Genomic DNA, 21,524 nt, shown 5'->3' with positions numbered 1-21,524 from the left:
AGGCGCCATCTTCTCAAGACGATTGAGGGGGCCCAACGTGATGTCGCGATGAGCCAAACTCCCTCTGAACATTGAGAGGACCCTCCCCCCCCAAAAATGGCCCCCACAGAACTACTTCAGCCCCTAGGTGTTGGCGTGCCTGATGGGAGTTGTAGTTCAGCTGCGTCTGGGTGCCCAAAGGTTTCCGACGCCTATGAGGATGCTCCCCCCTTTAAATAATCCCTAGAAAAACAGGCAGGATAAAAATGGTTTCTGGGGATTATTTTTGTTCTATTTCATAGCACATGCTGTACCATTGAGCTGTGGCCCCTCTCCAAATACAGTGGTACCTCGGGTTAAGTACTTAATTCGTTCTGGAGGTCTGTTCTTAACCTGAAATTGTTCTTAACCTGAGGTACCGCTTTAGCTAATGGGGCCTCCTGCTGCTGCTGCACCGCCGGAGCACGATTTCTGTTCTCATCCTGAAGCAAAGTTCCTAACCTGAAGCACTGTTTCTGGGTTAGCGGAGTCTGTAACCTGAAGCGTATGTAACCCGAGGTACCACTGTATGTTTTCTGTGACCCCTCCCCCACTCCTGGACAAAATTGGAAATGGGAACCTCAGACAAATCAGCATGCTGACCCCCGTTGGTATTTATGATTCAGAAGTGGTGGGGAAGAGGGACCTTCACTACAAAGCTGCTGCCTTGCACTGATTCACTCCCTTGGTTTTCCAGGTGACTTCTGTGAAGAGAACAAGTGTCAGAACGGAGGAACTTGCCTGACCGGCATCACCGAATCTCCTTTCTTCTGTATCTGTGCAGAAGGCTTTACTGGGGTTGATTGCAATGAAACCGAGAAAGGTAAATGTGGTGTTCGGAGCGTGGGGTTTATCGTTAGAACTTAAGCAAGCAGAGGATGGTTTATGATGATTATTAATACAGATTTATAGGCTACCATTAAGCCATCAAAACGATGTGCATAATGAAAATGGAATACAACACAAGCTCTAAAAAGAGTAAAACCAACTCAGGATGAGTGCTCAGTAGTGAAGTTGCTTGGAGGAGCCCAGAGAGGAAAATGCTGGATAGGTAAAAAAGGTAAAAGGACCCCTGCATGGTGAAGTCCAGTCAAAGGCGACTATGGTGTTGTGGCTTTCAGGCTGAGGGAGCTGGTGTTTGTCTGCAGACAGCTTTCCAGGTCATGGTGGCCAGCATGACTAAATCGCAGAATACCTTATTCTTTGCTCTATAAGACACACCTGGTTTTTAGAGGAGGGAAACAAGAAACAAGAAAGCAATGCAAAGCCTCTTGAGCGAAGAGGCAGGAGCGCTCCCGCTGCGCTCCCGAGCCTTTGTGTGGCTATCCCTGAAGCTAGGAGAGCAAGAGGGATTGCTGCGCTCTTGCTCTTCTGGCTTCAGCGATAGCTGCGCAGCCTGCATTCGCTCCATAAGACACACACACATTTCCCCTTTTTAGGAGGGGAAAAGTGCATCTTATAGAGCGAAAAATACGGTAGATAAGGCATTGGATAAGGGACTGATCTGACTCCTGACACAAGTTCTGCAGTGGTCTCAAAATCTCTCCACCTTGGGACCCCAAATGCTTACTGCAACAATGGCGGAGTTAAAACAAGTGCAAGCACATCAGTCCTGCTAATTATGCTATTGTTATTCCGTTGCACTTCAGAATATATTTTGCAATGCTAATGACATGCACATCTCATTTGTTGGGAAAGGATATTCACATCCCGATTGCCATTTGCAAACCATCAGCTGCTCTGACATACATGATTTCTTTAGAACATAAGGAGTGTCTTGCTGGATCAAGCTAGTAGCTCATCTAGTCCATCACCCTGTTCTAACAGCGGCCAACCAGATTTCTAATGAAATTGCATGTGTGTTGGGCGCGCTGATAACTCTGAAGGTGGTGGTTTGTCGGCCTCCTCTTGCATAGTTAAATCTAGCAGGGGCTGTGAGATGTTCTTGTTTGCATCTAATTTCTCCTTCTGCACCACTTGTTTTCAGGTGCCTGCCACCCAAACCCCTGCCAGAATGGGGGCGAGTGCCAGGTGGTTCCCAACAGGGGTGACGTCTTCACCGAATACCTTTGCAAGTGCCCTTCAGGCTATGAAGGCAAACACTGCGAAAACAGTGAGTGTGAGATGTGTCTTTGGGAAAGTTGCAGCTGCAAACGGAAGAGCAGCTCGCGCTGGCTTGGAGCAAATGGCCCATCAGTCTGGTACCCTGTTTCCAGCAGTGCCTCTAGGAACGCCCCCAAGCAGGGCAACAACCTCCTCTTGCAATTACATCCATGTTTATAGTAGGCCAGATTTTACATTTATATCTCCCTTTCCCTCTTTATTTCTGTATTCCAAAATCTTATTAATTTCAATTACATTCTGGTCAAAATAATAATCCCTTATACAACAGCTGCAGTATTAATAACTTCTATTTGTGTTGACCAATAAATGATTTATTAGACGTACAAGTGAGGCACTCAAACTATATCCTTGTTCTTCCTGTGTCTGGCAATTCTGTCCCTTCTCCCCCCCCCCCTTCACCCTCACAACAACCCTGCGAGGCAATGAAGGGTGAGATGTTGCATCTGTGGCTCAGGCTCACCCTGTTAGCTTCCTGGCAGAGTGGGGATTTGAACCCTGGTCCTGCATGTCCTAGCCTGACATTCTAACCAGTGCACTATACTCGCTGTTCATACTCCGTACTCTTCTCTGCGAGTCTGTTGTTGATGGCAGATACAGCTTCAGCCGGTAACTGTTACAGCTGTTCCACAAAGAAAATCACAATTTATCTGTCTTTTGGCAACTCAAAGTAGCATCGAAGATAGGAAAAGTACAGTGGTACCCTGCCTTATCTTCTGTTTGGCCACAAATGACCTTCAGATATTTGCAGTCTTAAGACATGGCTGACAAATGCAACAAAGCTTTCTTTTATGGTTTTCTTTTCATTTATAGAGTTTATATCCTGCCCTTCCTCCCCAAGGAGGGCAGGAAGGCAAATAGATATACAAGAGAAAAACACATCAAGCCAATTCTAAAACGGACCAAAACATTCTAGCAGCAATTACAATTTGAAGCATGCTTCCATCCAGCAATCTTGAAGTTGCTAGGAACAATATTCTTAAGCCATCAAATGCATGGGTATTTAGTGAAACGGGGATCCTGATTTGGCTGCATTGGGGGCGATCAACTCAATTCTTCTTTCCTTTTGGCTGTAGACATGAACGAATGCTCTTCGCAGCCCTGTAAGAATGGAGGAACCTGCTTGGATCTCAGTGGGGACTATGCCTGCAAGTGCATGCCGCCCTACCTGGGGAAATCCTGCCAACTCCGTAAGTTCCTGCTCCGTGACGGGTGTGGAGGGTGGTAGTGATGAAATGACCAAGATCCATTTAGAGCACAGCTGGTGAATCATTGGTCCTGCAAATGTTGTTGGGCTAGAACTTGCAACATCAATGACCATTGGCCTTGCTGGTTGGGCTGTTGAGAGTTGGGATCCATCAAGATCAGGGGTGGGGTGGGGTGTCTCCCATTTGTGATCCAGCCCAATAGTCTGCTTCTGAAAACTAGCGGCTGGAAGACCCTGGGGAAGCTTGCCAACAGGTTGATGAACTGAAGTTTATTTGCTTACACTGATATTTGTTCGAAGAGCTCAAGGCAAGATGCACTGATTATCTTCCCACCCTCGAGTTTATTCTGTGAGGTAGGTTAGGCTGAGAAGACTCCCAAGTGGCTCAGAGCTTCATGGCTGGGATGGGATTTGAGCCCGCTCCTAGTCTGTTTCTTTCTTTTTTTAAAAAAACACCATTACACCAGCATCTTGTATTCAGAAATATATAGAAGATTGTGTATACGTAAAATAAAATTATGCCCATGGATAACCCAGTTTCTGCATTGAGCGTTATCACCTGTATACATGCAGAAATCTTGCAAAATTCTATAAGCCAATAGTGAGCTAAGGTGCCCTCTGCATTGTGAAGCAGTCATGGCTTCCAACTAAGCTCTAATCTCTTGCAGTGCAAATAAAAAGAAATAAATATAATTTATATATGTGTGTGTGTGTGTTTGTGTGTGTAGACACACACACACACACACACACATGACCTACCTGTGCAATGCCCTACACTAGCACTATGCAGTAGAATGAAAGACGAATTCTTCTGACTGATTTTACCCTTTCCAGATCAGTGCAGGAACCAAAATGCAGCTATCCTTCGCAATGTTCACTTCTTCACTTTTCCAACCAAAGCGTATGCGCAAGAATGTGTACCTTGGGGGGAAATGTGTACACAAAAATTGCGTCTGTATTAGAGAAAATAATGCATGCAAATTCTACATGTAGGGGGAAACGGCTTGCAAAATTCATATGAAGCAAAAGTGCTTTCAGAAATGTATGTTGGGGGAAATGCATTATTTGGGGGAGAGGGGAAGATTGCAAGACTGGGGGAAAAAAGACAAAATGACATTTACAGATTCAACCATCCCTACAAGAAAGCCGCTTGAGTATTCCCCACTGTTCCTTACTCTCTTTTAAACTTGGGTTCCCGCTCAAGCTATGCCTGCCCAGTTCTCGTGAACTTCCCTCACATTTACACGTCAGAGATAATTAACACGTAATTGTCTTCTCTGCTTAACTTAATTTAAGCATGAAGTGATTGAGAGTCTCAGTCCCCCAAAAACTCCTCTAGGACTTATTTTCATGATGTTCTGCTTCTTGGTGACACTTTTATTGCATAAACAAATTAGACACTTGAAGGGAGATAAGAACTAGAAAAACACATTATTCTGAATAACCCCACAAAGATATTTCCCCTCCCATCTCCTTGAGGGCTTCTTTGCTAGAAATAGGGAGCAGGAGCCATTGGCTTGAGAACAGCATTCCTTTGAGGTTGAACCAGAGCTTGCACCCACCTCCGGTCAGAGATCAGGGATCTTGCAGGCCCCCAGGTTCTCCAGCAGCCGAAGATGGCATATGTATGTGTGCGAGATTAAATTATATACATTTATTTGTATATAGCTATCCAGCCATCCCAAGGACCAAAGTTTGAACCATATGAAAAGTAACACAAGGCAACATCATAAACAAACTTATAATGCCATGTTTCCCTGGCAGGTTGCAACATGCTTCTTAAAAAGGGAGGGGATGTTCTTCTTGTTTAACAAATGTTAAAATAAAATAACACGGTATGGAATGAATTGAGTGCATGCAGATCTGAATAAAATTCTATAAAAGCACAGAACAGTCTCTGCTTGGGACTTTGAAGTACCACTTTGCTTCATATAGAATGATAAATACTTCACAGCCAAAAAGTCTGATGCTCTCCTACTCTTTTGATGTGGCAATTCTCTCTGTGGTGTTGTTTGCAGGGTGCCAACTCTCTCTCGCTGTGTGTGTGTGTGTGTGTGTGTGTGTGTGTGTGTGTTGTTTTGCAGAGTGCAAGAGGCAGGTTCCTGCCCCAAGGAGCTTACAGTCGAAAAGCTGACACAGTGGAAGAAGCTGGGGAGGGAAGTGGAGGCAGGTATTAACAGGGAAGCAATATGTGATGGTTTCAGTGTCTTCTCTCCCCCTTTCCCTGCCCTCCTCCCTATGGTCTTGGTGACCCTCTCCAGGATGTGCAAATTTTCTCGGCATGGAGTCAGGAGCCATTTCGAACACACAGCTCGCCGCCTCTTCAGTGCACTACGGGTTCCTTGGCCTGCAGCGCTGGGGTCCAGAGCTTGCCCGCCTCAACAACAAGGGGATTGTGAATGCCTGGACCTCCAGTAACTATGACAGGAGCCCTTGGATTCAGGTAATGGTGGGCTTCGAAACGTGGGAGGCCAAAAACTAAGCAAGGAGCATTTGCTCAAACTGGGAGGGCCAGGTGGAAACAGGCCTTTGATAGACTGAGTCGATTATGTAATAATGGTGAATGTGCTGTTACTGTTGAGGCAGCTTGTTTGAATTACAGAAACATTAATGCGACTTCCTTTTTATGGTGTAATGTATTTTAATGCAAGTTGCTTTGATACCTTCTTAGGTTACAAGTGACCAATAAGTCTAATAAGCATAGCTTGGATTGTGTTGCTTTCATTGTTTTTAAGGCTGATGTTTTAAGGCTCCTTTGGGAGGGATATAAATGGATATAAATTAAATAAATAGATATGGGTGGGGGTAAAAAGAGAAATGGGTGCTTCAATGTGCTGTGCTTGTTTTTGTGACTCCCAGCATGCTGTTGGGCAAATAAGCCACACACAAAACATCTGATTAGTGTTGAGTCACACAAACACACACACATACATACAGAGATGTTTATCCAGTTTCTGCCTGCTTTTCCTCACCCCAGGTCAACCTGATGAGGAAGATGAGGATCTCTGGCCTTGCCACGCAAGGTGCACGCCGCGTAGGCCGCCTGGAATATGTCCGGGCCTACAAAGTAGCCTACAGCCTCGACGGGCGCGAGTTTATGTACATTAAGGATGAGGAGCAAGATCATGACAAGGTGAGCAAACGGGGCAGGTGCTGCAGCTGTGCCTGAGAGGTGGGGAAACAAAAAAAAAAAAGTGGATGGTAAGATGGTAACGGTAAAGGACTCCTGGATGGTTAAGACCAGTCAAAAGTGACTATGGGGTTGCGGCACTCATCTCGCTTTCAGGCCGAGGGAGCCAGATTTTCGGGTCATGTGGCCAGCGTGACTAAACTGCTTCCGGTGCAATGGAACACCGTGATGGAAACCAGAATGCATGGAAATACCGTTTAACTTCCCGTTGCAGTGATACCTATTTATCTACTTGCACGGGTGTGCTTTCAAACTGCTAGGTTGGCAGAAGCTGGGACAGAGCAACGGGAGCTCACTGTTGCAGGCATTCAAACCGCCGACCTTCCGATCGGCAAGCCCAAGAGGCTCAGTGGTTTAGACCACAGCGCCACCTGTACCCCTGAACGATGCTGAAGTGCTTTATAAAATACATTACCTTGTTTTTCTTAACAGCAGCCTCCCAAGGTAGGCCACTAAAACAGTGCCTTTGTTGTTAGGCTTGGCACCATCCCGCAGTCGCTTTTTGTAGTTGCTTCGGATGCTGATGCCTGCCCCATGACCCACAAAACTGATTTTGACTTGCGCAGAGTGGCAGTTGCTTGAATTTCCCACAGAGCTCCTGATGTACAAAGGACACATCAGTTTCCTTGCCCATTTCCCCCCCTCCGGCCCTTCTCCCATTGCCCCCCTGTATGTGGCCTCCAGAAGGTTGTCCATGAGGGGATCTGGCCCTCAGCCTAACCCCCCTCCAAACTCTTGCCCTAGAGAATGATTAAATTTAGCATGTGTATTTTACTTACTTTTAGTAAACTAAAAACAGTGGGGTGACTCCCATGCTAGCCGTACTCCGAGTAGACCCATTGAAATGAATGGACGTAGGTTAGTAATGCCCTTTTGATTTCAAAAAAGTGCTCTTACCATGACTAGCCAGTGTGGTGTAGTGGTTAAGAGCGGTAGTCTCGTAATCTGGGGAACCGGGTTCGCGTCTCCGCTCTTCCACATGCAGCTGCTGGGTGACCTTGGGCCAGTCACACTTCTCTGAAGTCTCTCAGACCCACTCACCTCACAGAGTGTTTGTTGTGGGGGAGGAAGGGAAAGGAGAATGTTAGCCGCTTTGAGACTCCTTAAAGGGAGTGAAAGGCGGGATATCAAATCCAAACTCTTCTTCTTCTTCTTCTAGCATCGGATGCATTAGTTAGGCAAAATTGCGCACAAAAAATGGCCTGGGTTCATAAGCTGGACTGTAGGAGGGCCTTGCGAGATGGGCAGTGCATTGTACAAATGTCTTGCTTAGAAAAAAATGGGCTTCCTCTCTCCTAAAGCCGTCTTTTCCATTGAAGCGCATCACCTTTTGCTACAAAAAAGGAACAGTTTTGAGCACAGCATACATTTTTAGTTGCAATCGTAGAAGAATCCACTGTGATTGAAACATATCTGAGCTTGTCAAATGGTGTTGCAAGGAATCTTATGAGCGGCAGGAGTTTTTCCATGAGGACTTAAAAGTTGCCTTTTGCGAACTAAGGTGGAGAACTGAATTTAAGATTTGGGGGGGGGGGGGACTGAGACAAACTGAAATTGGCAGGTGTGCCTTGAGGGCTCTGCTGCCCTGCCCTCCCTGTTTCCTTTAGATTGCTGCAATTCCAGCCTCTCCCAACCATGGAAGAAGAAACATTTTAGCTCTTCTCAGAGAATACTAATGATGCTTAATTCACTGTGCTGAGCCTGGTAGGTCCTTACTTGTCCCCGTGCAGGTGTTGAGGAGGCTATGCTGAATATTTGGAAGTCCAGAAGTTCTTTGAGTTTTTCTGCAAGCACCGACAAAGCCCCCCTAAGCGCGATAATCAGAAACACATTGCATAGTAGCCATTCCTCAGACCCACCCTTCCCCACCCCACCTTAAACGTTTTCTCTTGTCCCAGTGGAAGCCTGATAAAGGTACATAAGAGTTGATTTAGCTTCTGCATGAAAGGGGGGGGGAGTTGGTGTGGGGGGGGGGGTCCCAGCACACGAACAGCCCCCACCTCACCCCAATTAAATAGCTGGTTTAAGCTGTTCTGATTATACTTACAGCAAGTTTGTTTTGTGAGCTAGCAGAACTGTTTGAGTTGGTATCCCGCAAGACAACAGAGGTTTAGGACCAGAGTTTTCCTTCTCCTATATATTGGCTCCCTCTGTTATTCCTGCAAGCTCTAAACTCTGTAGTAGAAGTAGAAAGAACATAGGGAGCTGCCTTAAACTGAGTCGGACCATTGACACATCTAAAGGTAAAGGTAAAGGACCCCTGGACAGTTAAGTCCAGTCAAAGGCGACTCTGGGGTTGCAGCGCTCATCTCGTTTTCAGGCCAAGGGAGCCTGCGTTTGTCCACAGACAACTTTCCGGGTCATGTGGCCAGCATGACTAAACTGCTTCCGGTGCAATGGAACACAGTGACGGAAACCAGAATGCATGGAAATGCTGTTTATCTTCCCGCTGCAGTGGTACCTATTTATCTACTTGCGCTGGCGTGCTTTCGAACTGCTAGGTTGGCAAGAGCTGGGGCAGAGCAATGGGAGCTCATCCTGTTGCGGGGATTTGAACTGCTGACCTTACGATTGGCAAGCCCAAGAGGCTCAGTGGTTTAGACCACAGTGTCACCCGCATCCCTTGATACATCTAGCTCTGTATTGTCTGCACCAACTGGCAACACCATCTGCGTGTAAGGCCAATGCCACTGAGCTACAGAGTTTCTGTTGCTATTTCAACTTTCCTCCATTGAGTTCAGGATAGTTTGCATAGATGCAGGTCACCACACGTTTATAATCGCAACAAACCTGCTAGAAGGGAGAGCTGGATTTGAGCTCATGATCTCTGTCAAAAAGTGCCAGCATTCTAACCATTCTGCCATGCTGCCTCTTCGAAGTAGCTGCCTAAGAAGATGTCCTCTTTAGAGAGCAGATGTGACTCTAGACCAGGGGTTATCATCCTGGTTCCTACCACCCACTAGTGGGCATTTCAGGATTCTAGGTTGGCGATAGGGGGTTCTACGTCACAAGCGGAATCCTCCTTCCATCAAGCACTGGTGGGTGGTAAGGAAATTTTACCATCAAGAAAGATGCATTAGTGGGCGGTAGCTATGAAAAGGTTGACTATCCCTGCTCTAGACCATCAACTCTGTTCCTAAGGTCTCATCCTTTCACCGTTGCCCTCTCTCCTGGCAGGTTTACACTGGCAACTCAGACTATGAAGACACAGTGACCAACCTCTTCAATCCTCCGGTAACAGCCCAGTACCTCCGCATCTACCCTGTGATCTGCCGTAGAGCCTGCACTCTGCGCTTTGAGCTGGTCGGCTGCGAAATGAATGGTAAATGCTTCCCATTGGTCTAAGGCCACTGGCACCGTACGTTTAAAGTACTGCAATGCCACTCATGGCTTCCCCCAAAGGATTCTGGGAACCAGGAGTGGTTTAACAGCAAGTCCCTCTTCCCAGGGAATTATGGGAATCATAGCTCTGTGAGGGGAATAGGTAATGGTAAAGGGGTAAAGGGACCTCTGACCATTAGGTCCAGTCGTGACCGACTCTGGGGTTGCGGCGCTCATCTCGCTTTATTGGCCGAGGGAGCCGGCGTACAGCTTCCGGGTCATGTGGCCAGCATGCCTAAGGCGCTTCTGGCAAACCAGAGCAGCGCACGGAAACGCCATTTACCTTCCTGCCGGAGCGGTACCTATTTATCTACTTGCACTTTGACGTGCTTTTGAACTGCTAGGTTGGCAGGAGCAGGGACCGAGCAACGGGAGCTCACCCCGTCGCGGGGATTCGAACCGCTGAGCTTCTGATCAGCAAGTCCTAGGCTCTGTGGTTTAACCCACAGTGCCACCTGCGTCCCATGTGAGGGGAATAGGTGTCTCCAAATAAATCAGTACCCACAACAAACCACAGCTCCCAAAATTCTTTGAGGGAAGCTGTGACTGTTTCGAGTAGTCACAGAGTACTTTAAACGCATGGTGCGAATGTGGCCTAAATGTCTTGGTGGTGGTGGACTTTCTTGCATGGACAATCAGAGGGCAGCAGCACCCTGGAGAATTTGACTTCACCGTCCTTTCCTCCATGTTGGAATTCTTTTTCCTTAATCTGGTTTGGGTAAGCCAAAATGTCACTGTAGGTCTAGGGATGGGGGTATAGGTCAATGTTGGTTTCTCTCAGTTTCTCATTTTTCCAATTCTAAGTTCAGTTCTCCACATTTGCACATCGCTTTGTGAACTTTGTTTTTAAAAAAGAAAAGGTCCTCATGAAAATTCATTGGCTTTTCATTGTCAATTTCCCCCAATATGTACATTTTTGCAAAGCCATCTCTTCTAATACAATGCATTTTGGTATGTTATTTTCACTAATGTATTTTCATCCTTTAACCTGACATATGGATGTTTTGCCTACGTTACTTGTCTGTGGAGAACTGCATTTCAAAATTTGGAAAAATGCAAACTTTCCAAGGATAGCTGTATATTTGGTTTGCATGTTGCTTTGGAAAAGGCAAACCAGGTATGCTCACATTAAAATGTGAACCGAATTGAATTTCACCCCCGTCCCCATAGCAGGTCACCCAAATTGCCCTGGGGGAATTCCTCAGGGTTGAAGCAGTTGCCTTTGCTGACCTCTAATTTCCAAAATCTGTTGGCACTTAACTGTGAAAACTGGGACTCTCAGATTGGCCACTTGGGTACTGTGGATAATTGCCAGCTCTGTCTGCTCTGTAAAGAAACGTTTAACATTTCTGTGCAGAGGCAGCCCAGATTTTGCACTTAAAAAAGGCCTGTTTTTGCATGATTTCTTGCTGTTTGCATCATATTTTTCATCTGGCTTTGTTTGGGCCACGGAGAGGGGAACTGAGAATCTTTCTCCAAGCTGCTGGGAAGCTAAGAAAAGACTAGACTTGATACGCAGTCCTCACTTCTGAACTTTAAATATGCATCTGCCTGGCTGGGGTTTGATGCATTGTTCTGTCTCCTCTTTATGGGACAAACTCTCTCTGGGATAGCTCAGTTGGTAGAGCATGAGACTCTTAATCTCAGGGTTGTGGGTTTGAGTCCCGTGTTGGGCAACAATATTCCTGCGTTGCAGGGGGTTGGACCAGATAATCCTTGTGGTCCCTTCCAACCACATGGATCTCCACTGTTGGGCTTTGCTCAAAATAGTCATTTCCAATTTGATCTTGGAAGCGGCCACTTGGTGAGGACTGGCCTGGTAGGACTAGGCTTTCTTTGGCTTCCCTAGCAGTGATGGAGTCTTGGTTGTTGGGTCCTGTTGTCTAGGCCAGGAGGCCTCCCTATTGCAGTGGTGCTGTCAGGGCGGGACATATGGGCAAACGCCCGGGGTCCCCACAATAGAATGAACAGGTGGGCTCCCCAATCCAGGAGGGTTGGCTTAACTAGGGCTGCCATACGTCCGGGAACTGGACTGTCAAAATGGCATCTGGGTGGATTTTTACCAAGTCGGCAAAATGTCCTGGAAAACCTGGATGTATGAGATTACGCTAGTAGGACTGCAAGAAGTTCTGTAAGGAGGACTATTTGAAATATTGCAAGAAAGACTATGAGGAGAATTATTAGTTAATGATAATTAAGAGTAATAGAGAAATTAAGAAATGCAGAATAAGTGATAGAGAATGGAAAATCATCAGAGGTGTTGATGGAAGTCTGCAATATTGTATAAGATAAGAAGTTATGTTAAATGAATGTTGGAAATGATATGTAAAAAAACTCAATAAAAATGTATATATATATATAAGAAAACCCGGATGTATGGCAACTGGAGCGATTTTTAAAGAAAAATTCCTTTAAAAATCCCCCAAAAGCTCCAAAGCTCTTTTTTTTTTGGGACATGTTCCCAGAGAAAGGTCATCAACTTCGCCCGCCCTCCAACAACTTTGTTTGGATTTTCACTTTTGGGAATATGGCTTAACGCGTTTCCAGAATAGATGAAGTAACGCATATTAGCATTTTCAAGTGGCAGGCGGAAGCCCAAAGTCTAAAATGGCTCGACTTGCACCACTGCCCACATCGAGACTTTGGGGCTCTTTCTCTTTCTTCCTCCTCCTCTGCATCTATAATTACAATCGTACATTGGTTACCGAATGCCTTGGTACTCGTACATTTCGGCTCCTGAATGATCAAAAACCAGAAGTGTGTGTTCTGGTTTTCGAACGAATTTCGGAAGCCGAACATCCAGCATGGCTTCCGATTGGCTGCAAGACAGCCAATCAGAAGCCCTGCCTTGGTTTTCGAATGGTTCCGGGAGTCAAACGGGCTCCCGGAAGGCATTCTGTTTGAAAACCAAGGTACGACTGTACAGTGACACCCTCTGGTGGTGCTCAGAATTATAGGCCAGCTGACTGTTTTTCCTGCTTCTTACTGTCACAGCTCTGATGTAGTATTGTAAATTTGCTCGGTGCTTTGCTGAGCAGTGCCACGAAACCCAGACTGGCCCCTGCCCTGAGGACCTTACAGCTGAAATGTTGGTGGAGGGTGACAGAACTCAGTATTGCCCACACAGACCGGCAATACCTCTCCTGGGTCTTTCCGAGTCCTTCCCGGACATGCCAGAGATTGAATGTGGAACTTTTTGCATGCAATACATATGTTCTTAACAATGAGCCACAGCTCTTCCCACCCTCCGCATTAACCCATGACTTAAAAAATATGTACTTAAAAAATTATCATTTAATCACAAAACACCAATTAAACATCTTTGCTCTGAGTATGCATCTCAAATATTTTATCCTAGAACAGCATTTGGGTGTGTGTTGTGACTTGAGAAGCGTATCACAGAATTCAGAGAAGTGGGAAATCTGAAGGATAATTATTGAGGAATATCCACTGATGAAATCGGAATGGAATTACACCATTATTGGGTAAAAACCAGGGTGGCTAACCTTTGATGCTCTAAATATTCCTGGACTGCAGCTCCTATCATTCCCTGACCATTGAGGCAACAGGAGGTGTCATCCAGCAACACTTGAAAGATTACATGTTAGATGCCCAGCTCTTGCACCCTCAAAGTGACTTGTAAATATTTGTGGACATCATTGGGATTCCATCTTTTGGGTTGGCTTCCTCCCGTCGCCCTTGCCTTTGTGTTTCCATCTGTGCTTTGGTTCCTTGTTTTTAAAACAGTTTCCGGGAAGCTGCAAGACTTGCTTTTAGTGAGATCCCTAATGGTGGACAAGTTGGTTTGAAGCATCCATCAGCCCTTCACCACTGCTGATGTTCAGAGCACAGGGATGCAGGTTGCAGAATTCTGCCTTAGAACCTTCCCCAGAATCTTCGCAACACATGGGAGTTTCTGTGGCAGGCATGTTTCTACGTGGGGGGATCTAGGCTGATGGGTCAGCATGGGAAGTTTTGAAAGCTGCTGCCTTGGGGAAAATGTGTGTGTGTGTTTCTGTCTGTCTGATGGTGCTTAATTTTGTTTTCTTTTGAGCATCTGTTGCTTCCGGTCTCTTCCCTTTCACTGTGTCTGTGTAAACTGTTGTGTTACAGTGTATTTCAACATGGCAGGTTGCTCGGAGCCGCTGGGCATGAAATCCCACTTCATCAGCGACCAGCAGATCACAGCCTCCAGCGTTTACAAGACATGGGGCATCGATGCATTCACTTGGCACCCGCACTATGCCCGCCTGGACAAGACGGGCAAGAGCAACGCTTGGGCTGCCCTCCGCAGCAAACAGGACGAGTGGCTTCAGGTAAGGCCTTGCTGCTCCTATGCAGGAAGGAGGGGTGGAAGGGCAGTGCAAGGGTGAAGACTGGGCACTTGAATGTGTGGCATAAGAGGAGCCTGCCAGTGGCCCATCTAGCTCATCCCTCTGCCCTCACAGTGGCCGACCGGATTCCTCAAACAAACCTGGAAGCTGGGAATGAGCACAACAGCATCCTGCTCACCTGTGATTCCCAGCACCTTATATTCAGTGCCTGGAAGATAACCACCATGGCTAGTAGCCATTGATAGACTTGTCCTCCGTGAATTTGTCTAATCCTCTTTTAAAGTTTACTCACATTCAGTTCACAGTATTATCCTGAAGGCAAGCTTTAGCTTGTAGTTACAGAAGAGTTTTTCAGTTCATCCCATATAGGAATGAGCCCATGTGCTGCTGGCTGGGAGCCAGCAGACAGCAAAAGCATCAGTATCAGAAGAGAGCAGCAAAAGAGGAAGATGGCTGTGTGACTGGCCCTTTTACAGGGTTTCACAGGGTCACGCCCATCTATCTAGTCACACACAGAGGATGCTCCAGACCAGGTGGGACAGGAAGTCCTCCTGGCTGGAGTAACATCCCCCTGTGTGTCCACTCTGGGCAAACAGGAAGTGTTTTATTTGACTGCTACAGTGATGTCACATCCCACACGTGGCACAAAAGGAAGTCTGGATGAGCCCTCAGTTGTATGCAAACTTGCCCCCAGGTTTGGATGCTTTTTCTGCACATCTTCCGAGTCTTAAGAGGAGTTTTCAACCTTGGATGGGTTAAGAACTTGTGCATTGGGGTTAAAAGGTTTCCAGGGAAGGTGGCCTCACCTGAGTCTGGGCCCTTCTTTTCTTCTTCCTTTTCACAAATTAAACATTGTCCTTGTTTCCCTGCAGATCGATCTTGGGGCCGAGAAGAAGGTGACAGGGATCATTACGCAAGGAGCTCGTGACTTTGGGCACATTCAGTATGTTGCCGCCTACAAAGTGGCCTATAGTGAAGATGGGAAGTCCTGGACTCTTTACAAGGATAGCAGGACAAACGCCACCAAGGTAGGCTTGGGGAATTTTGCATCCTCTGTGTTTTAGAAACCACTCCCATCCTCACTGAGGAATAGGAGAGAAATTCAATTCAGTTTGCATTTAAGGCCAAATCTTATCAAATCTGCACTCTCCAGGACAAGATGAGAACCAAAAAAACAGCCACCCTTCAAAATCTGCACTTATCCGAAATTTGCGACGCAGTTCCCCGACATTTTTCAGGGCTTAAAAATGAATACTTTAGTGAAAAGAAACGTAGAATGCAGCATTATATCAGGAGAAATTGCTTGCAACAAAGGGTACATTAGCCAAGGGTGTGTGTGTGTATTAAAAGAGAAGTTCACACTAAAATGCTGAAGAATCAAGAAAGGGTAACCCTTGCTTACAGCCCTGCGAGGTCAGCCGGCCTGCTTCCTTCCCGCTCTTGTGTTTTCTAACCATTCTTCTTTCTCTTCACTGGCACAGATATTCCAAGGCAACTACGACAACAACTCGCACAAGAAGAATGTGTTTGACGTTCCCTTCTACACCCGCTTTGTGCGCATCCTCCCCGAATCCTGGCACAACCGCATCACCTTGCGAGTGGAGCTTCTGGGCTGTGATGAGTAGCCCCCACACCCCTGACCATGGAGGCCGTGAAGCAGAGAGCCAGACTGACTTCCCCACCCACTTTGTCTCCTGCCCCCTGCATCCCCGGACCTGTGGCGCTTTCTGTTCCCAAATCCACTACTCCTAGTTCCAATTGATAAAAAATCCTATGCCCTGTGTTAAGCACTGGGAACACCATTTTTTGTAGAGCCAGCAGCTATCATGGTCCGGGGGCCTTGTTACCTCCTCGACCCTCTGCTTGTCTTCTATCTCCCCCTCATCTTTTGCTTTTGAAGAACGATTGACAAGCTGGCTCCTTCAGGGATTGGCTTACTTTGTTTGCATCACCACGGCCCCTTCTTGCGGGTCCCTTGCACTGCACTTTAAGAGCCACTGTTGATTGTCTGGGCTCTTGCTTTTGTAAGCCCTACCCCATGCATGGTTGATTCCCTCCTGGCGACATCGGCGTGCACACAAACTGGTTCAAACAGTCCTTGCCCTCTCTCCAGGGAGCCCTGGAAACTGTGCTTCAAGGTGTGGGGCGACTGTAACGGAAAATGCTTAGCAGCTTCCCAGAGCCACATTTCCCAGAATTCTTTGGAGGAACCAATGGCTGGTCTAAGATGCAAGTTTAATAGCCTAGGTACGATGTAGGTCACAGGCAGTGTTGTATATATACTCCCTTGCATCATTATTTTTCAAAACACGATCAGAACATCAGACCAAAAAAACCAGGGTTTCAAAGTTCTAAGTTTTTGCAAGATAAGTTGAAGTTTAGCGTAATTTATTCTGCTTTCACAAGTCACAGAGAAGCCCATAATGCCCCTAATTCCTGGAAACAGAGGCCTCCGCCCCTCTCGGCTCCTCACATGTAACCACGCGGTTGCTCACACTTTCCCAAGTTCGTTTTCAAAGCCATGAGGGACTAGCAGCTTGCTTTTCCTCCAGCAATGGAAGTCACTGCATGAAATCCACATAGCCCTGTTCCCAGTTTACCTGTTCCCTTGATAAATTTTTCTCAGGATGCTAAAAGATTGGAGACGGGGTGAACTCACAGATTTGTAAAGTATTACTCAAACTTTGCTGGGGCTGTTTTGGCAGTAGTCTAACCTTTCTCCAACCCTCCAGTTTTTGCATACTGAAAAAGACACGGCACTGTTGTTGTTGCTGTTGTTTGTTAAACCCACTAGGCCCCTCTCCTTGCGACTAACGCAACAGCTTCCCCTAATTGCTTCTCTCTTTTGGAGACCACGTTTGGCAGAGGCCCTGTGAAGAAGCGGGGCTCTGAGAAGCTGTGTCAAGGAAGGAAGGACAGCATTTTAAAACAAAAACAAATGTGGAATGTCCCTTTTGGAAGGGGTCTGTGTGGTGGCGGCTGGGGGAACACATGGCTTTCGGTAAGACAAACCTAATAAGAGGGGCTTCAAGTAGGGCCACCGTCTGGGATCTGGAAGCAATTAACCCAGAGCACAGGTTTTTTTTGTAAGCCATAGGAAATTCTGAGGGTATCCGCTATGGCTTCTCAGCAAGACACAGTCCCTAAGTAAAGACTCTCAGTATTAAAACAAACTTTAAGAACACTTGCTTTTTGATGTCTCTTTCAACACATGGAATCCCAGGCAGAACCAATGGATGGGGGAGAGGGAGGCAGAGTTGGGGGTGAGAGATAATACTGTTAAGTTCCTGGCCTACTGTACAGATGAAAGAGATGGACAATGAAAGTTGTCTTCAGGTGGCCAATGGTATTAAGTCAGCAGTGGAGAACCTTGGCCCTGGGAGCCCGAATGGGCCCCTCCAAGCCTTTCTGTCTGGTCCATGAGACACCCCCACATCAAGCCTCTCACTAGCCCTGTTCTCCCTCCTTAGTATATTTGCCTGGCTGGAAAATGTCCTTGCACTTGGGTGATGCTTCTTCCCTAGTGGGAGGAGGGAGAGGGGTGTATGCATGTGTGTAGAAAGTAACCCAGGTGCTCTAATACGCAACCGAAGGGCTACACACAGCCCTCAAGGCCAATGGACAAGGAGGTCTTCCAACTTCATGCTTCTGGTGCTATATTAGTGCAAGCATAACAACATCCAGTGCTTGGAAAGAGTGACAGCCAATCAGAAAGGAGCCCAAATCTGAAGATGCCCTGCTGCAAGATAAGGCGGATCCCAATGAGCTGAACTGACTCTTCACATGAAGCAGATGCACTGGGTAGCCATTCCTTCGCCGTGGTTAAGGGTTTGGGAATGAGGCCACCGATTAGTATGCATTCTTTGCCCGGCTGACTTTGCTCAAGCACAAATCCCCTTTGCTTATCATGACTGGTTGAGGAATATATTGACATTGTAAACCAGGGTTCTGAAGCTAGTTGCAGAACCAAGGTCAATAGGTACCCTGGTGAAGACTTGTCCTAATATAAATGTTAACCCTGGTTAAGGCTGGTGTCAGGGAGGCAGGACTAGGGTGTGCATAATCCTATGGCTTGTCTCTGATGTCTTAAACATGGTTAAGAGGCAGATTGCATTACATCTGTGCCGGCCTATAAGAGGGAGTCCCATCCATTGTGTTGCACCATGGCAGATCAGCTATAGATCTTCTCTGTCAGTCATTTCCCCATGTGCTGTTGCCTGCTCACTCTGCAGTGCTCTGTGCTTGGAGCAAACCTGTTCAGAGCACATCTGGCTGAGGCTAGCCATGCGCCCTACCTGCAGAGGATGGTCTTCTCTTGGAAGGTCAATCAAAGGACAGTCTTCAATTGGAAAGACTGCCTCTATTTGAGGGACTGCCCATTTTGAGTTTTAAAGACATCAGGGAGACCATCAGGTGCCTTGAAGTTGCCTACGAGCAGCACCCGGACAGCAGATGAAGAAGATTCCCAGCAGCCAGCTCATGTGGTCACCCCCCCCCCACAACATGGGGGCATATATTGCCTTCAAGTTACATTTTTTCTAAATTTGCACTAATACATATATAAACTCACATTTTATGCAAAACTCTGGTCTATTGTGCTCTTGTTACTTGACAATGCACAAGTAACCGCCCGAGTCTGGCCTGTGCAATACAGGTGGTGGTGTGTACTCAAAAAGTGCCCCACATCAGCACAAAACAATTACATCTCTGGCCCACACAGGCCCAGTCTGGGTTTGGCTCTGGCAATTCCACTGTCTCCACTGAGGAGGAAACTGATAACCTATTGAGTGGGGTGGGAGAGCTCAATGCATCTGGCAAGGCTGTTTATATTATCCCTCCTACTTTCCTCTCCTTTTGGCGCTTCCATCCCTCCCCCCCCTACATGTGTGTGTGTGTGTGTGTGTGTGTGTGTGTGTGTGTGTGTGAGAGAGAGAGAGAGAGAGAGAGAGAGTGAATCACATTTGCACCATACATCTAAAGCATTATGATACCACTTCAGTCCCCTCTTCCTGGGAGCTAGAATTTTCTTTTAAAGGGTGCTGAGGTTTGTTAGGAGACCACCTGTTTCCTTCAGAGAGCTACAGTCCCCAGAGTTCCCTTGGGGGGGAAACAGGATTTATGCTTAAATCACTGGGAATTGCAGCTCTGTGAATGGCATAGAGGTACCAATGATCAGTTGTTCCTTTGCACGTAGGGTTTCAAGTGAAAATGGGTCACCTGGAGCCATTGTGTCAGATGATGGACCGGTGAGCAGCCCTGCCCAGCTGTCAAGCTTGAGTCATGGAAGGTAGGGAAGGTAAAGATCTGGCTTGCTGGATAAATGCAGGCCCCACCCCTACCCTACTGGCTGCACTTGCTTCCTGATCCACAAATGCTTCCCGGGTGCATCATGCCAGCCTTCCAATGTCGTATTTTGAGGTCTTAGATTACAGCTGCAACTTGTTCCAGCTGCAGGTCGCACGGCGGATGGGATGGTGACGTCTGGTGCTGCTGGGAACCAGACTCTTAAGTCAAAGCGTGAGCTCAAGAGAGACATTCCTTTGGGGAGGGTTGGCTAAGCAAGCTCCAAAAAAGAAAAGCTGGTGATGTGTTAGAGATGCCCAGAAGGCTTTGATTATTTATGTGCAAAGGAGAAAAGGCATGAGCTGCCGGTGGAGAGGACTACATCATCATCATAAGAAGATGATGAGGGATTAATGCAGGGTCCTGTCCCAAACAGTGGCCAACCAAACACCTCTTGGGAAGCCCATAATAAGCAGAGCACTGAGGCAATAAATATTTCCTTGTCTGTATCAACCGGTATTCAGCAAATTTTCACTCTCATTATCAGTTTTCTGCCTCTGATACAGGAGGCAATGCATAACCACCACCAATGGTGGCTGGTGCCTATTGGGACTGGGAGGGTGTAAAGGAGGGAGGCTAACAGTAGGTGGCGCCAGAGACAATGGCAGGGGGGGAAAAACTCATTCTGCTTTACTGCTGAGTTCCACAATGGCAAAACCGAGACTAAGGAGGAAGAAGCAGATAGCCAAAGCCACCTCCCAGGACTGGTGGCCTCGGTGGACCTTTTTACCTTCATGGACCAGTCTCCGCTGTTTATCATGACCAGTAGCCATGGATAGACTATTCACCCATGCATTTGCCTAATCTCCCTTTATTTGTGATTTATTTTCTCACATTTATATCCCACCTTTCTTCCATGGTGGCATACGATTCCCAGGTGCAGACCACACTTAGGTTGGTTTAGTTTCAGCAACGTGGTGGTCTCATGTGCCTTCACACCACACCCTGGTCATTAAAGCCATTGATTTTATGCCTTTGGCCATTGTCACATCTTGTGGCATTTCCTTTTGGGTTTTCTGAAGCCCTATTTTCCTTTGGATGGTCATGCTATTTTAAACCAACTACATGACATGTTGACACCATACATTTAAAGTAGTACTGTACCACTTTAAACAGTCATATGACTTCTCCCAAAGGATTCTGGGATCTATAGTTTGTTAAGGACACTGAGAGGTGCTAGGAGACCCCTATTCCCCCAAGAGAGCTAAAAGTTCCAGAGGTCCCCATTAAGAGCAATGAATTGCTAAACCACTTTCACAACACAGCTGATCCTAGAAGCCTTGCTGTCAAGACTCACATATGATGATGGATGTGGGGCAAGGTTTGGGGAAAACATGAGACAAATTGGGACCCTGATTGAAGTCCACCATACCTGCTACAAGAAATCATGATGACGATGGTGTTCAACCTAGGAAGCTAATGGAGATCTGGCATGTTTACTGCCATGCAATTCCACCTATTCTCAACCTGTATGTTTGCATAGATACACCAGGCTTCCCCAACCCAGCCCTAAAGAGTAGGATAGGATTGGTGCGTGGAAATTGCAAAAAAGCAGGTTTCGGCTAAATATGAGAATAATTATCTTATGATCACCATGGTACCAGCTATGGAGTCCATTACCCTAGAAGGTGATAGACTCCACTGGTGGAGGCAGTAATGTTGTCACAACAACAATGGTCTTGTTCGGATACATGATTATCATCTTCCAAAGCAACTGCTCTATTCCCAACTTGAGAATGGAAAGCGTAATGCCTGTGGACAGCAAAAGAGGTTTAAAAACGCTCTCAAGGCAAATATATAAAAAATGTATAAACACTGAAAACTGCAAAACACTGGCCTGTGAGTGCTCCAATTGGAGAATAGCCTCTACCAAAGACTTCATGGACTTTCAAAAAGCACGAACTCAAAATGAAAGGGAGAAATGAGCCAA

The 21,524-nt window shown here is 46.6% G+C and overlaps 1 protein-coding gene across 2 annotated transcripts in view; it reads left to right on the top strand.

Annotated features, from left to right (window-relative positions):
• The window catches only part of MFGE8 (milk fat globule EGF and factor V/VIII domain containing), a 28,247-nt gene extending 10,814 nt beyond the window's left edge, over positions 1-17,433 (top strand). Inside the window, exons 2-10 of one of the 2 annotated variants that reach the window (XM_083475165.1) lie at positions 716-841; positions 2,006-2,131; positions 3,216-3,329; positions 5,608-5,789; positions 6,324-6,479; positions 9,714-9,858; positions 14,049-14,233; positions 15,124-15,279; positions 15,733-17,433. In XM_083475165.1, the coding sequence (XP_083331291.1) occupies positions 716-841; positions 2,006-2,131; positions 3,216-3,329; positions 5,608-5,789; positions 6,324-6,479; positions 9,714-9,858; positions 14,049-14,233; positions 15,124-15,279; positions 15,733-15,876 (1,334 nt within the window). In that variant the 3' untranslated portion in view covers positions 15,877-17,433. Of the gene's footprint in view, positions 1-715; positions 842-2,005; positions 2,132-3,215; positions 3,330-5,607; positions 5,790-6,323; positions 6,480-9,713; positions 9,859-14,030; positions 14,234-15,123; positions 15,280-15,732 lie in introns of both variants that reach the window. The other variant, XM_083475164.1, reaches the window with a different exon arrangement.
• The last annotated feature ends 4,091 nt before the right edge of the window (positions 17,434-21,524 follow it).

Source organism: Podarcis liolepis (genome assembly GCF_965112155.1).
Source record: "Podarcis liolepis genome assembly, chromosome: 14".
Lineage (NCBI taxonomy): Eukaryota > Metazoa > Chordata > Lepidosauria > Squamata > Lacertidae > Podarcis > Podarcis liolepis.
The sequence above is the reverse complement of the archived record's forward strand: the minus strand, read 5'-3'. Positions and strand labels throughout refer to the sequence as shown.